The sequence below is a fragment of the Porites lutea genome, chromosome 10 (assembly GCF_958299795.1).
Source record: "Porites lutea chromosome 10, jaPorLute2.1, whole genome shotgun sequence".
NCBI classification, from domain to species: domain Eukaryota; kingdom Metazoa; phylum Cnidaria; class Anthozoa; order Scleractinia; family Poritidae; genus Porites; species Porites lutea.
In genome coordinates, this window is record NC_133210.1 from 29,880,614 (window position 1) to 29,896,660 (window position 16,047).

Genomic DNA, 16,047 nt, shown 5'->3' on the forward strand with positions numbered 1-16,047 from the left:
CCCTTTGGGCTCCCAAGCATTCCAGCTGGGGTGCCCAGGCCTCTCAAGTTGGTCACCTATGTACATCTGATGAGGAAGTATTTTGTACGCACACGAATCTTACTGGCCTGCTGATCACCAAACTCGGTAATTTTAACTTTTGGGTTCGACAAAAACCCGCATGTTGTCTTATGAAACCCATCAAAGTTTTCATGCCGTTCAGATTTAAAACCAGAAACGTGAGCAATGCTGCCGAATTGTTTAGTATATGCATGCATGCATGCGAATTTAGTTTTCGATACGTAAAATGCCAAGACAACATGGAACTGCCCTGTTTCTAAAACAACAATAAAAACGATCAGAACGATCATATCTTTTCTTTTTATAAATTTTTATCTTAAACAATCATAAGTTATGTTTTAGCCATGGAGACACAGCAGCCAAAAACCGTAAAAACATTACATTTGCATACTGGTCAATACAGTAACTTCCATTTACACCAAAATAAATTACTCCGCATCGCCAGCCGTGCTCTACGTCTGTCAGAAAAGTATTGACAGCTTCTCCTAAAAACTGTACCTAATGAGCCATTCTATCTGAAAGAAAAATTTTTATAAAACTATTTTAATAAGCGGTGCAAATTGAAATCTGTGCCGCTTGTCACGTTCAAAGTGATGGATTATGTTACATGTGAAATCATGCAGAACAACCTTTGAGCATCGACGCGTGCCCGTTTCTTTCGTACAACATTCATAAAAACATTTTCTGTAGGGTTTAGTAAACTCTGACTCAACAAGCAAACACTAGTATGTTAGATTTTTCTGCCTGCTTAACTGAAGACTGCACCAGAAGCAAGAGTGCCCGGCCGGGGGACCGGGAACTTTTTTTCAGTTGCCCGAAGCTAAATGTTAGTCGCCTCAGGCGACCGGGCACTGTTAGAGCACAGCCTTGACTACAGCAGTGTATTGGAGAATCAGAGGAAATAGTAATCTAGGTAATGATCTCAATAGTGAAACTACATTAAATTAGCTAAAGAGTGCCAACAGGTGTAGAACAGAGGCCACAAAGAGCTGAGTAACTTACTTTCAGGAGCAAGTATGATCTACTCAGTGTATTTAAAATCTTGTGATATCACAGGGTAGCATCTTCAGTATCTTGGTAGTTTGAAGCTGGTCTACCAAACTGATGAAAGATATCATGCACTTGAAACCTTTTCATGTAAACAGTTAAATTTTAATACTCTCATGGTAAGGCTATATTCTAAGCATAAATCCTCAAATAACACAAGTGATCCCCTGTAAGCAGTGCTTCGTATTTACTAATCTATTTGTAAAAAAATGAAAATGCTATAATTAATCCCTTTTTGATTCAAAAAAATTGTGTTTGTTTTGAAAGTTTTCTGCTCAAAGTGAGAAAAAGCATTTTAAGTGCTCACGTGTGATGGTGCACATCTGTCCAACTAATATGCATGATGCATGATGCGTATGGTCCTGTTACACTTTTTTATTACCACTTAAATTGACAGCTGATAGCCAATTGGGAATTTTATTATAGTCATGATTGACTGTCTATCGGCATACCGATTACTCTGAGTCATTCTGTACATGTTACATAATTTTTGAATAATTATGCTATTTCCGCAAGTCATACCACATTCCATTCCACAAAATAAAATGTTATTCTGCCATTTACAGTACCCTCACCTTACATAGTCTAATGCAAACATGCCTCTTAGCCAATCAGAGTTAATGCATTGTATCTTATTGTATAAATAATTTTATTATAGCAGAATCACAATTGCTTAGACCCTTGGTTTCTAAACCTCCTGATAATAATATATGTACAAAAACTGACCTCCCTTCCCCAATCAAATGCTGTAATTTTACCTTACAATTATGTATATAGATATACTGGGTATTTTAATTTCAGTCAATATTGTTCGAATATTTTCAGTGATATAAAGGAGATGGTGGGTTATTTTAAATTAATGTACTGAACTTCAAACTGAAAAACAGCATATTAAACAGCAAGTCAATTTGGGAGGTTAAATGACAAGTCTTGTCATAGAATTCCTTAGACTTCTTGAAATACGTGTGTGCAATAATATAAAATGAACTTACTATGAATTAAGCATGACAAATCAATAGATTAGTGTGTACTAGCATATATATAATTACATGTAATTTAGGTGTCAGTAATACATGAAACTCTATACTGCTAAAACAAAGAACGCTTTCACGAAAGTAAGCTTATCAAAAGTTACACTTAAGTAAACTTAAAGGTCAAATGAACCAAAAAATTGACATATTTTCTTTTGTCGCTTTACCTTCACCAAACACTAAAAAGAACCATCCTAAGTGAGATTTGGGTAAAGATTTTTCTTCCCAAGCCTTTATAGAAAGCTAAAAGATCAAAATCCGAGCATTTCTGAAAACTTCACGAAAACGTTTCTGAAATGGCCGCGTGATAGACTGGAAACTACGTGACGTCAATGTTGGTCTTTCGGGCGGAAAAACGTTCTGCGCAAGTTTCTGCGCATCCCTTATCGCCTGCGTTTGTTTGTCTCATTCTGTGAGTTCTGACTGAGACTGAATGAAACACGGTGGTGCGAACGTTTGCTCCTTCTAAAGGCTTTTTTTTGCTTCTGTTGTTGTTTTTTCGTCACTTGAAAATTACTTTGGATTCAGAACAACCAATGTTAGAGTAAAAACAGATCATCCATCTGTCTGAGGAGGAATAAAACGTTTTGAACATTTCCAAAGAGGTTTGTATTTTTCTGATAATTGTGCGTTCGATTTGTGAATTGATTTTGTGTCCAGTGCTTCGCCTTCTTTCGCCGCACTGAATTAAAACCCGCTTGTATTCTGTTATTAGTAGTTACAGTTAGTTTTTTTAAATGCCCATATTTATTTACCTTTGCAGAACCAGCTTTATCCTTGTCTTATGTCAAAGAACCGTAATGCTAACGCTTGCGAGTACACAAACTTGAGCGCTTAAAACTTCCTCGGAACTTTAGAAGGCCAGCAAGCTTACTCGAGAAGAAAAGACTACTTCAATCATTTTTCTGTTGCTCCAGTATATTAGTTTTGTTATCTTTCTGTACGCAAATTTTCCTTTCTCGCGCTGTGAAGTAGCGGAGAACAACAACTGCTGGCAGTGACTCCAAAACAATCGACTCTTTGCCCGTAAACAATTGCTGGAGCTGGATTTGACTGAAGCGAGCAAACCAAATCCTTATGTGCAGTTTTCTGTATTTTCTAATGATTCAGTTTGCTGAGTTTAATTTGCTTGAATGAAGACCCTCGCATGGACCAGTTATTACTAAAAAAAGTAGCTAATGTAGCTAAGTAGTCGGAATCATGGCTTGGCTGCGACGCCTGCAACTGATCTTTTTCTTTTAAGATCTTTAGGTAGGTTGTTTCCGTACAGAAAATTCACTTCTTCTTTGTCATCAGGTATAAGAGCCTTAAGCCTTATGTTTTTTTAATGAAAAGTTGTTTTGCAACCTTATTGAAACTTTTTTTAGTTCACTTAAGCTGAATTTCATGCATGACGGAATTGTTCTTTGCTTGTCGCATCTCTTTGCCAGCTTAAAGTGGCGTCTATGGTCCTTAAAGTGACCTCAATCGGTAATTAAATCTTATACATAATTGGAAAGAAGTTTTTGCAACAATGTAACTTTAACTTTGTTTGAAGGAAATCTTACTTACGCGTAGGTTTTTAACAGGTGTATGCATGTTCAACTTGACAACACAAAGCAAAATTAATCTGCGCGAACGATCAAGTTTAAAAAACTATGGTTGCTTTGAAACCGATCTTGGGGAAGATTTACTAGATAAAGATTAACTCTTTTTCTGCCCACATATCAACGCCAAACCTTGTACATTGAGGATTTTGTTTATATTTTAGTGATCTGCGAAGCTGGAAGTGTCCGATTGAGTGTGGGTTTTAAAATATCAGCTCGAGTGCGACAAAGTTCAGGGACTTCAATCACATTGTGGACAAACTTGAATTTCTTTGGGAAGATTATTATACAAAGATATTTTGTTTTTGTGTCCACAGTGGAGCTTCGGACCTTATATATCCAGGAACTTCCTTATATGAACACATTTTGTGAATGCATCTTGAAAAAAATCGGACTTACGCACGCACATTTCCAGTACAACTCAAGGAAATTAGTAAATGTCGTTAAAATCTGTTTTACTATGAACTATTCTTCGACAAAATTAAATAATAAGAAGGCTATAACCTCAGCTTGCAACTTTTGAAGACAAATTGCCTGTTCTTTCCGCCGCACAAACCACTTCTGCGCCAAGTCGACTCGAAAAACTCTGTTTTGAATTTCCCGCTTTTTTTCACCTGACCAACATTGACGTCACAAGCTGTTTTTTCCGACAATTTTTCCGACCGCTCTACGAAGATAAGGGCCAAAAAACAGCAATTTTTAATTGCTAATATCTCGGAGATACTTGCTTCAATTGAGCTGAAACTTCATAGTATGTTTATTTGGTTCATATTAAACACATTCCACTAGAATTGAACTAAAATAAAAAATGTCGAATTTTTGGTTCATTTGACCTTTAATAAGCTTAGCTTTGTGTGACGACCTTAAAAACAGCTGCAAAGGAGACTAACCTTTTCACAGTCGACGTTGATGTCACTTCACGATTACATGCATGCATGCAAAAAATAGTCTATCTGGAAGAAAGATTAGAATGTACTTCATTAATCAGCTACAATGTACATTGAAGTCATTAATAGCCAGACAAACAGCACATGTATGTTAACCAAGGCCCTGAACATCTTTTATTTTAGCCTTCATGAAAAACTCCAGTCAGGTTGACTTACCTTCTAAAATCACCTGAATTCAATACAAACTTTAGGAATCAATGAGCTATAACAGAATGGTCCAAGTTCCCACTCGGTTGACCTGAAAAATAGTCATCTGAGAGGTGGGACATTACCATGCCGGGTTCTGTTAAAACAAAATTTTGCAAAATTCTGGTTAAAAAAAGACTTTCTCTTTAAAATCTTCAAAACATCACGAGTCATGATCACACAAATGACCACAATCTGGATTTGGCACTTTTTCACACAAGTTTAAATAACGCTCTTGCAACTATTTTCCAAGTGTCAAGGACTGGTTTTTTTCCACACAAATGTAAATCACCACATCAAAATGAGGAAAATTGCGTCAAATGGCAGTTCGATTCTTTGCTGATGTTAATCTTCCTCTGACCAATGATTACCAGGTGCTAGCAGAGTTGATCACTTTGATCTTTCTTTGAAAAGTTGGGAAAGAGGAAGTGATGCTTCCAACATATTCAAAGTCCTTTGATTTACTGTTCATCCCGCACGCACATGTATTGTATTCTAACCCATACTCCATACCAAAACAGATGGCTACCAATTCGGCCTCATGCAGTGATTTTGAGAACATTATTGATTCAATGTTTAGTAAACTGCGGCAAAGCGCTAGTCATGTTTTTAGAAAAATTAGAAGATGCACCCTGATTTGATATGGATTTTGCTTTGGATTTAACCATGTGCTCAGCCGATTTTATTTGCGTGAATGGATTCACGATCCAGTAAGTGTTTCGCGATGTGCTTTTAACAGTGTTTTATTATGAAATTGACTGATTTTGAATAGAAATTTTTAAGAAATAATTTCTCCATCTATTCTTTTGTGTTTGCTCATTCATAACATTAATTTAAAATACGATCAGGAGGCTAATGAAATCCAAGTTGCAATGCTTTGGATATTTCACATGCATCAATCACTTCTAAATTCTGGTTCATTTTTAATTGGGCACTGTATGAAATTTATTTGTAAATAAACATGTATTTTAAAGGTTTTCCTAGATTTATAATAAATATATTAAAAACTAGGAATACATCAATAATTGCAGAGCCTAACAAAGCAGAGGTCAGAAGTAGAAAGAAAGGGACAGAAGGCAATAGGGAACAAAAATATATTAAAAAACAACAACAAAACAAAACAAACAAAACAAAAAGAAAGAAAGAAAGGGTGCTAAGATTAAGGATTTGAACCCAGCATCTTCAGCTTGATGCGACTTTTCCTTACCACTACAGTACTAAGGATGATTACGTAAGTCTGGTGAAAAGTCTTTAATTTAAGGCCTTTTTGATGGCAATTCCATCGGCAAATGCTGTTTGAAGCTGATCGAACAGTATTAAACACAAATTCAAAGGTATATTTCAGGAAAATAACTGGGCTATTGACAGTAAAAAACCACTGTAAACTCATTTCATGGCAATGAAAGGACATTCAGTAGTATTATGTCCAACAAAGCTGATACAACTCGAAGTAGGACGCAAAGTATAAACTGATGTTTTCTTTCCTCGATTTCCGTGGTTATTTTGAAGGCAATGTCATTTTCTGTAAAAGGTACTTCTACCCTTGAAATTTATCACTAAAAGCATGTTTTGACCTTGTAAACGACATTAAATGGCCCCTAAAGCAACCAGGAGGGTGCCTTGTTGCATGGTAACTGTAGTCGCCCAGACTGATAGAGATATTTATAACCAAGGCAAGATCACGCCTTGCTTAGCGATTGTTGTGCGCGTTGCCGCACGCAGGACAAATTTATAAACTTGCTCGGCAAGAATTAAAGATTTTAATTTTAAAAGTTATTTGCACTTTTTTGGAATGATAACTCGCGTGGTCATTAGTTTGAAAGCGAGGCTGAGAGGTTCGGTTACATTTGACTTTGAAGCATGCTTAATATGAATTGTCGAGGCAGTCGACAGAGTCTCCTTCCTCTTCCCGACATATCTAGAAAGCTCGGAGCAGACTGTTCGCAGGGTAACCAATGATGAAAGATAACATGTGCCGTTTTGTAGTTAGAGACATGGTAATACAGAAATGTTGACTTTGTGATGACAGGTTATTTTGGAAGCTTTTGGAATCATGCTAGAAATACAATTACTTAGGGAAAGGTTAAAACTAAGAACTTTGAAAGAAGAAAAATCAAACCTGTATCCACAAGGATACTGCGAAGCGAAACGAAACGAAACCTGCAATGATTGTTTGAACTGGATTATCAGACATTTCAAGACAATTCCCTTCCATCGCAGTGATCAAACTCGCATTGTCCGACGGATGATTTATGTTCATGCTGGGTGGAAGTTATACTATAAAGCTTCACTTGTACCAAGCGGCATGAACGTAACTGATCCTGCAATGTGAGCATGATCACTGAGTATGGAAAGGAGGGAAAGGATATGTTAGTTAACACATACGAAATTGACTCTCTTTACAAAAGCTACACACCACATAGTTAACTGTGAATGTCTTAAATCCAAACTAGAGAATTCATGTTTTAAACAAACCTGCGTTTTAGGGCTTGGAAATAAGATCTTTGCTTCTGAAGATGTGGGACGATCGAGTAGACGGACGTAGGATGCGGTTACTCGGTCATGACGTCAACGTCTGGGAATGAGGCACTTGATAAGAGTCACGCGTATCTTAGTCAAAGATTGTCGAAAGCATTGATACAGTAGAAGTGGGGAAATTTTTACGTTATCATGGTTATATCGAGAGGTCGTTATCTCGAACACCTCGATTTAACGAATTTTCGAAAAAACAACCAAAAAGTTCGTTATTTCCAGGTATGGTTAATAATTAATTTACAAAACCCAGTATTCCCGGACCTGCGGCACTAGAAACTCAAGAACAGGCAAACAAAACTGTTCCCCCCCTCCTCCACTGTACGCACAAATTTTATGCTTTTTGATCTGTTTGGCATTCATTTTTTATCACATGTTGACATTTATTCGTTAAATCGCGATACATTAATTTTTAAGATTGCGCTTCTGGTTTGTGTTCGTCTGTATAACGAGGATTTCGTTTTTTAGTTAAATCGAGGTTCTGTCCCGGGGGGGGGGGTGGACTTCCTTATTAGAGGCTAGTGGGGATGTGTCGCTGGATGGGGTCGCATTTTCACAACTGGTTTGACTATAACGGGGTTGCATTTTCAATAGAGTTACTTGAATGGGGTCGCACATTTTCGGATTTTGGGGGTAAGAAAGTTCTTCATATTTATGGATATTTATGGTTAGCTAACGTACCAGAATGCTTGTATTGTAGGTGAAAAGTAAATTGTTCTTCATTCAATATAAAAAAAATGGGTCAATTCATTTTAGGACAATTTTTAGGATAAGGTTAAGATACATAAAAAGAAAGTGACTAAGGGCGCTTTCCATTTGTCAGAACTGACCGACCAGCCTATTCCCATCGTTATGAGAATTACACTTTTAATCAAAACTAACCATCCACATCAGTCAAATCCTAAATATTATGCACAGAGGAGATGGTTTTTCAGCAAAACGTCTTGGAAAAAGCATCTTTCACTGCCAAAATGTCTGGTCCGGCCATAGTCCGGCCGGCCAGTTCTGACTTTTGGAAAGCGCCCTAAGTTGGGATTGCGAGAATTACATTTGCCCAAAAGAGACTAAGCTGGGCTCTAAAATTGGCCACAGAATAGACAATAATGGGGTAGAGGCTCTGAGAGGCCAGCGGCAGATACCCAACAAAAATTAACCCAAGTACCACCCCGCCTCCCCCCCGCCCGGGAGTTCTGTTCCATACATTCACATTTTCACGTTCTCGGAAAAATCGGAACATTAACCCTCTACTCTACCTTCTTGAGTATCCGGTGGGGGCAATAGAGTTCTTGTTTCATAAACACCCATAAACATAGTCGCATTACATATACTTTAATGGCTTGTTTGAGACAAGTACTATAAATTAAATATTGTAATGCAAAACATGTACAACAGCTAAAATTGTAGGTCAGCTAGTTTCAACTTGCTTTAAATAGGTCTGACAAAAATACGCTCGGAGCAATTGAAGAGTTGACTATCCCATGCATTCTTTGGATAAAGCATGTAGGCATTAGGCATGACCTTCTGTTTTGAACTACGAATTCAAGTAAGGTGTGTGTGGGGGGGGGGGGGAATTCATTATGAAAGTGACTTGTTTGCTCAGCGGAAAATTTCTTAAAGCAAACATTGTAAACAACCAGAATCTCGTTTAGTGATCTTCAGTGGGTCTACTCCAACTCCTTTTTCGGTACAACAGATTTTTAGTACTTGACACGCCGAAATTGCAAAGGATCGAATAAAGCATTCATCTGGTAGCTATTGGAAACTTGGACTACGCAACGCTTTGCCTTAATATGTTGACATATCATGGGCTTGTCCAAATGTGCTTCTGATGTTGTTTTTTAGGAAGATTCGTCAAAGGCCGGCGAATGGTGATGGAAACCAGTTCTAATATTAGGAAAAGTTTGCTCCCCTGCCCTCCCCTCCCCCGCCGCGTTTTCGGAACTTGCTGGATCCCTCCTAGCATTTTCGATTGCAATCCTTTGCTTTTTGATTTATCTCGTCATGAATTTTTGGTCAGTAGATGTATTTGGATCAAATATGTTACATATACATCTGCAACGTTTTACTCCGATTATCAAAAGACCAAGTAACTCCACGTGGAAGCAAAGCATTCTTATCCTGTGTGGGAAAACACTATGTCATTGTTAGTTCATCTGGACGGGTAAAGGGCATCTCCAGTTAAGAGAGGTATTTTAGAAAAGCTGGGTTTTTGAGAACCTTAAATGCAGCCAATTCTCTTTAATTTACGGCCGCTTCAAGGAAATGATGCTATTAACTGTGGAAACAGTGAGAAATAAGCAGTGAAAATAGCAAAGCAAAATTGTATGGTACTAAAAATAAAATAATATACACACTAGAAAATCTATTCAACAAAGAGAGTATTTTTACAAAGATTGTCATGAATTTATGTACATTGTAGCTGCCACATCGCACAGCAGAATTATACATTTTTTCGTGCCAAAAAATTTAAATACTATTTACAGTAAAAATACACAAACTACACCGCAAATCTATTGCAAGGCTGTATAAATTGAAAAATTTACACAATTGCCATCAGAAATTTATATATTTAATTATATCATAGTACTGGCGATTATGAACTTGTGCCGGATTCGTTGCAAAGACTGTCCGTATTTTGTGTGTGTTCACTTATAACGGGACTTCTACTCTGCATGCTGGATAGTGGAGAATTTTGCATTCCATGCGAGGAAACATATCCCGGGATTACTGGCGGGCGGGTGACTGTGGTTATGCCAGAACCACTAGATTGCGTTACGCCTGGAATTGTACTCTGCGTTTGTAATCCAGGCATAGGATCCAGCAACAGCACGTCCTGAGTACTGGGGAGAGTGTTCCACTGCAACTCTGCCAGAATCTGTGCATATGAAGGAGAAGAACAAGTCAGTGAGGAAGAGGTGAGAATATAATTGAGTAAAAAGAAAGTGTTCACTAACTTGTGAAAAGAGGACAACAGAATATCAGTACAAGAAGCAAATTAAACCTGGTTTCTACTAGCAATTTATCATTTGACTTTACGGCAGTGTAAAGAACACTCAGCAGAGTGGATGATTTGGGGAATAGCCAGCTGACTTGTTTGATATACTTTACTGATCGCAACAACGTTTCTGTCTACAGTCAACCCTCCCTAAGACAACAACCACCATCGGGATTGGCTCTAACTGTCTGTCTTAGCAAGAGTTTAGTTATGACTAAAAAACGGCAAAAGGGGGATCAACCATAGAGAAGTGTTGCTCTTCCTGTGCTGTCCCAAGAGTGATCAACATCAATTTTGTCTTAACAATATCAGTACGTAATCAAGGGAAAAGGTTATGAGAATTATTAAAATGATCACCCTAGTTAAAGTGCTTTGATCTTTTATCAAATTCTCTCAACTGATTCTTTAAGGAAATGTATGGAGATCAGTATGGAGAATTTGTATGTGGATGCTGGGGTTTAAAGGGTTAAGAGAGACTGTACTGGACTGTATGGGATTCTTTTACTAAAAGTAAAACATACCGATCAATCCCACCTCTCTGGACCCACTTCCTAGTGTCATTTATTATAATAATCCTGTTTGTCTATTGATAATCTCACATAACCTGTTCTTGACTAATGACCAGTAAAATAAGTCCTTAAACCTTTATTACTACGATTGTATTAGGATACCACATCGAGTTCTCACACTTTCGCTGCCCATGGACGCTGAATAACTCTTCTATTATAAGCATGCTTGTTGTTAAAAGCACATTTAATCCATGAAGTCTCTTTTATTGAATATGAATCTTAACCAATGTTTAATAACAACTATATGAATCCGGCCCCTTTACCTCATCAACGGACAAACTTCCCAAACTGGGCTCGGACTGTGTAAATGCAGACAGGCCAGGATCACCGACGAGATACGGATCGCTACCCAAGGATCTTCCAGGTGTAAAGATGGAGGACGGGGTACTGTGATGATGGCTTTGGATAACAGGGGAGGAGTAATGCTGTGGATACTGAATGTGAACGGGGTTTGCAGTAAAGGGTTCAACAGGTGCCAGACCATGGACCGATCCATGTGCTGTAGTAATAGACACTCCTGTCAACATCGGATCAGCTGTAGTGAAAAAAGGAGAGAATTAAGATTCCTACAAGTAATATGATGGTAAAAAGAGATTGTTATTAAAACAGGTTAACTTACAGCGCGATTTAAGAGACGGTGAACCCCAATATTTTTAAGTAGCTTATTTTAAATAGATACGTAGTTTTCTTACCCTATTGACACCAAACAATGTTTAGATATCAGGTGGGAGGAGGGCACATTGCAATTAAAAGAAGAAAAAACGACTAAGAAGGCGGTTTCGTTAAACGCCTTCTAAAATTTGTTTTCATAACCGGCGCATTGTATTTAAGCACATTTCTCCTGATCTCTTGACGTTATTCAGTTTGATTTGATTTATTTGTTTTTGCCAGGTTAAAGTTTGTAGAGTTGAGAAAAAATATACAGAAAAGATGGTCAGTGACGGGGAAGCCTGAACTGGAAATTAAAGCAACGCCCACTGAATTCGACATGGAAAATGTCCACTTGGGAGATTATAGAAGGCAGACTATGAGAGAGTTGTCTTTCGAAGAGTCTTTTCTCGATCTTCAACAGACCTTCAGCGCCCAGTATTTTGACAGTTGGATAGTGCTATCCACTGGATAAATCAGATCAAATAACCAGCCAATGGATAACGCTATTGGTTTCCCTGACACTTAGCCACTGGACAGTGGGTGCCTCAGTTGAAAAGCGTCTATAACTATTGAAAACCTAAGACCTTATCATCAAACGAAAAACAAAAGCACTACGCGGAATTTTTGTGTATTCTCACATCGCTGATTAATTCAGTCACTGCGTTACAAGCCAATGAAATTATTTTGTTTTAGTTGTACTACGAATGAGAAAAGGTAAGTAAAAACCTTACCAGCAGGATCGAAAGGAACTGGAACTGGTCCAATGGCTCCACTGAGGTCGTGTAACGGCGCGTCCTGAGTACTGGGGAGAGTGTTCAACTGGGACTCTGCCAGAATCTGTGCAGGTTAGAAAAGAGAACGAGGGGTGATGAGCTGGTAAGATGCTCGAGCAAAAAAATAGTATTCAGATAGTTCTGAAAACGAAACCACAAAGGTAGAGTCTCAGTTCTACTGACTAGTGAAATCATTTGGCTTTTTATAAAGATCAATCATATTTAGCTAAGTGTATTATTTGAGAAATAAGTAGCTTTCTTTTGTGGACATACTGAGCTCTGTTTTTGTTCAGCTAAAGTGAAACTTACCAACCAAACCTACCTCTCGATCTGGACCAACCTTTTTATGATCTTAGTTTATTGTTGAATGTTTGTGGCTTTTTACACTAAAGAAAGCGTTATTTTCAAAACATCTGTTCTCAACTAATGGCAATTATGTTCTAAAAACCTTCGTTACAAGTGGGAGGGGAAAACGTTGAGTTCAAAAAATCTACCAGTCCCACAAATTCGATAGTTTCCTCAAAAAATTTTTCCCGAGAAAATGACTGGTTTACAGAGAAATCCTTAAGAAGGCATTTTCGGGCTTTTACTTTCTCTTTTCGACTGTTTTTGTCATTTTCCTGTTTTAGTGCAAATACTATCTTTTAAAGAAAAGTTGCTTTTATTTATAGGGCCTCTATTTAATAAGACGAATCCTAAACGCTGTTTAAAAACGAATGTCCAAGAAAGGCTTTGAGAATCTGGCTTCATTACCTCATCAACAGACAAAAATTCCAACTCGCGCTCGTCCTGAAGGTACAGATAACTCCCCCAGGAACCTGCAGGGGTAAAGATGGTGGACGGGGTGTTGTGATGATGAGTGTGGATATCAGGGAAGGAGTGACGCTGTGAATCAACATGAGGAGGGAGGTATCCACTGAAGGATGTCTGACCTTGGCTGGATCCATGCACTGCAGGAGTCGGAGCTGCCTCTAAAACCAAACCAGCTGTAGAGACAAAAGGATGGAAATTAGAATCCCACAAGTAACACTCCCGCTACTGGTGAGTTCATTCAGTCATGAATGAAATCAGTTTTGACCGCAATGGACTCGTGTAAAACGTAGTATTGGTGCTGCGAACTCTTCAAAAAAGCCAATCAAAAACAGGGAAGTCGAAACCTTACCAGCAGGATCGGGAGGCACTAGAAATGTTCCTACGGTGACGGGATTGTGAGCCAAGAATGGTGAGCCGTGAACACTGGGGTGAGTCTCTTCTAGAATCTGTGCAGGTGATAGAAGAGAACAAGAGGTGATGAAGCACAACTGACAAGATGGTCGAGTCTCAAAATATCTCAGCTGCGCATTGTGTTTTAAACTTAATAAACAAATCTCCCGACCGTTTATAAAATATAACTTAAAAGACAGAAAAGACAAAACAATCAATGAAAGTAACAAATTGTGCCTGAAGTCGCTAACTGACCTCCACATCATCATCGTCATATTCAGCTGATAAATCATCCTGCCACGAAACAAAAGACAACAGTAAAACACCTCTCATTACAAAAAATTACTTTGAAGATCAAAGAAGACATTTAAAAACAAAGAAAATCTTTCGTTGAGAAGGTGCAAAAGAGGTTTGAGGTTAATAAAGCAAGTTTTTACGCCTTTGCTATCCTTCGTTAATTACATGATTAAATATGATGAATCCAAAGTTTCTTTTCTTCTTTGTTAAGACATAGCAAAAGACTGACACCCGCTACACTGATGAGCAAAACGACGATGCCGCTTAATTTGAAAACTAAATCACACGTCCAATGAACAAGGAAAGCCGGGTTTTCCTTGAATATGTCCGATCAACAGAAGAACAGATTTGCAATCAATGAAGTTTTTAGTATAACTTTTTCAAAGCATATCACACAGGTAAACTGAAATGGATTTTTTAAAAAACCACTGGCAAAACTATGGCTGTTTTGACCTTGAGTCTATGACTCACCTGCTCCTGTTCGTCCTCTGGTTCAGATGATGAATCAGGAAATAGTTCCGAGTACCGCTCTTTCCAATAGTCCTCCGATGGCCACTCATCTTCAGGGAGGGGTTCGCCATTTCTTGTCTGCAACAAACAATTAATGTAAGATTTGAAGGTGTACTTATGGTTTAATTTCATTGAAACGTAAACAAGGGAGGTAAACAAAAGAAACGTGATAACTTCACTTTCAGTAAGTTCAGTCTGAGTGGGTGCAACGCATGTACAGCATAAAAGACCATAAAAAGACTAATTCATTCAAATCTCTATCACGCACCCCTGTGTTAAGCGGCCGCCCTCACTAAAGCGGAAACTTATCAAATTGCCAGAACTTGCTTCCCATATTTACTGAAATCATGTGACCTCTACTGAGCTAGCCTGCGTACAGCCACCCCCTCGAAGCTCCCCGCAGAAAAAATTGGAGAGGGGGGCGACTTTTTCTCAGGGGAGGGAGCAGCTGTACACAGGGTATACTGAGCGGATACCTCTGTCAAGCACGCGCTAACCTGAGATCAGGCCCCATTTTAGCGGTTCTCATACATTCCCTCTAACGGCTACCGCTACAATTCTAATCTCTTTTCGTTTCGCCATGCCCGCCGGAATGTAATTTTCAGAGCGAAACGAAAATAGAGCCTGGTCTCAGGTTAAGCACGCGCAGTAACCCTCCTAGACTTCCCAATGGGCTAAATTTGCTGTATTTCACCTCTATTAAACGGTGACCTAATTGGATAACATGCGATATTTAGTATGGGGAACAAAATATGCCCTGGCTGCCTTTATATTCACTGTAAATTCTAAGTGTTTATTTTGGTCTTTTCTTTTCATATCAACAATCCGAAGAAAATACGTCTGAAAGAAATAATCAATGTAGACTCCCGAAATTTTAAAAAGGGGACAGACAGCTAATCAATCGTTGACCTTCAATTTCCTCTACCAATCTAATATTTCTGATTTTTTTTTTTTGCACCCATGTTTAGGGTTACTCTAGGTGCCAGAGGGTTTTTTCCTGTTGTTTGCGGCAAAAATTGAGCGACAAAGCCGTGATCATCACGATCGCTGCTTCGCCGCTCAATTTTCGCCGCAAACAACAGGGAAAAAAACCCTCTGGCACCTGGAGTACTTTAGGGTCAGAGGCACCGACCAAAAAATACAAAAATGCAGGAAGGCGCGAACGCTGGCTTTTTGCGCAAACAAAAGGCGGGAAAATGCTACCACGTGGCATATTGTGATTGACAGGAACATTTCATGTGCTTAAATTTAACCAATCAGCTGTTACCACGTCACTAGCCTTCTCTCACGCCACTTTGAATGACAGTTTGTTGATTTTGTAGTTTGTTGTTCACTTTAGTTGAGTTTCTTCGTCAACGAAAAAAATTCAACGCAAAAATGCTCAAGATGGACTAAAAAGAATTAGAAAACAACGTAAAACGACAGTGAGAGAAAGATTCGGCTTATTTACTCTTGAATTTGCAGAATTTGTCAAAGGATTTGTGGAGGCTAGCAGGAAAAAAACGTATCAATTGAAGACACAAAGCGACGCAGGATTTGCTAACGCCATAGAGTTTGTCGTCAAGCTGGGAAAACATGTCGCCGACACAATTTGACAGTACTAATACCATAGTGGAGTGCTTTTAGCTACGATAAAATGTATGGCGTTAAATTTGTACAA

The 16,047-nt window shown here is 38.4% G+C and overlaps 1 protein-coding gene and 2 long non-coding RNA genes across 3 annotated transcripts in view; all 3 read right to left on the bottom strand.

Annotated features, from left to right (window-relative positions):
- Positions 1 to 16,047, bottom strand: part of LOC140951127 (uncharacterized) — a 104,467-nt gene that overhangs the window by 63,546 nt on the left and 24,874 nt on the right. The gene's annotated exons all lie outside the window — the stretch shown is intronic.
- On the bottom strand, positions 961 to 7,393 carry LOC140951126 (uncharacterized). The gene is made up of 4 exons (XR_012167248.1): positions 7,333 to 7,393; positions 4,828 to 4,954; positions 4,615 to 4,677; positions 961 to 1,161 (listed from the first exon to the last, which is right to left on the bottom strand). It is a non-coding gene; the product is annotated as an uncharacterized lncRNA (long non-coding RNA).
- The window catches only part of LOC140951112 (uncharacterized), a 22,475-nt gene continuing 16,178 nt past the window's right edge, over positions 9,751 to 16,047 (bottom strand). Inside the window, exons 7-13 of the mRNA XM_073400329.1 lie at positions 14,349 to 14,465; positions 13,836 to 13,874; positions 13,540 to 13,636; positions 13,131 to 13,363; positions 12,336 to 12,441; positions 11,217 to 11,488; positions 9,751 to 10,264 (exon numbers count right to left, since the gene is read on the bottom strand). Coding sequence (XP_073256430.1) covers positions 9,983 to 10,264; positions 11,217 to 11,488; positions 12,336 to 12,441; positions 13,131 to 13,363; positions 13,540 to 13,636; positions 13,836 to 13,874; positions 14,349 to 14,465 — 1,146 coding nt within the window. The 3' untranslated portion in view covers positions 9,751 to 9,982. The remainder of the gene's footprint in view (positions 10,265 to 11,216; positions 11,489 to 12,335; positions 12,442 to 13,130; positions 13,364 to 13,539; positions 13,637 to 13,835; positions 13,875 to 14,348; positions 14,466 to 16,047) is intronic.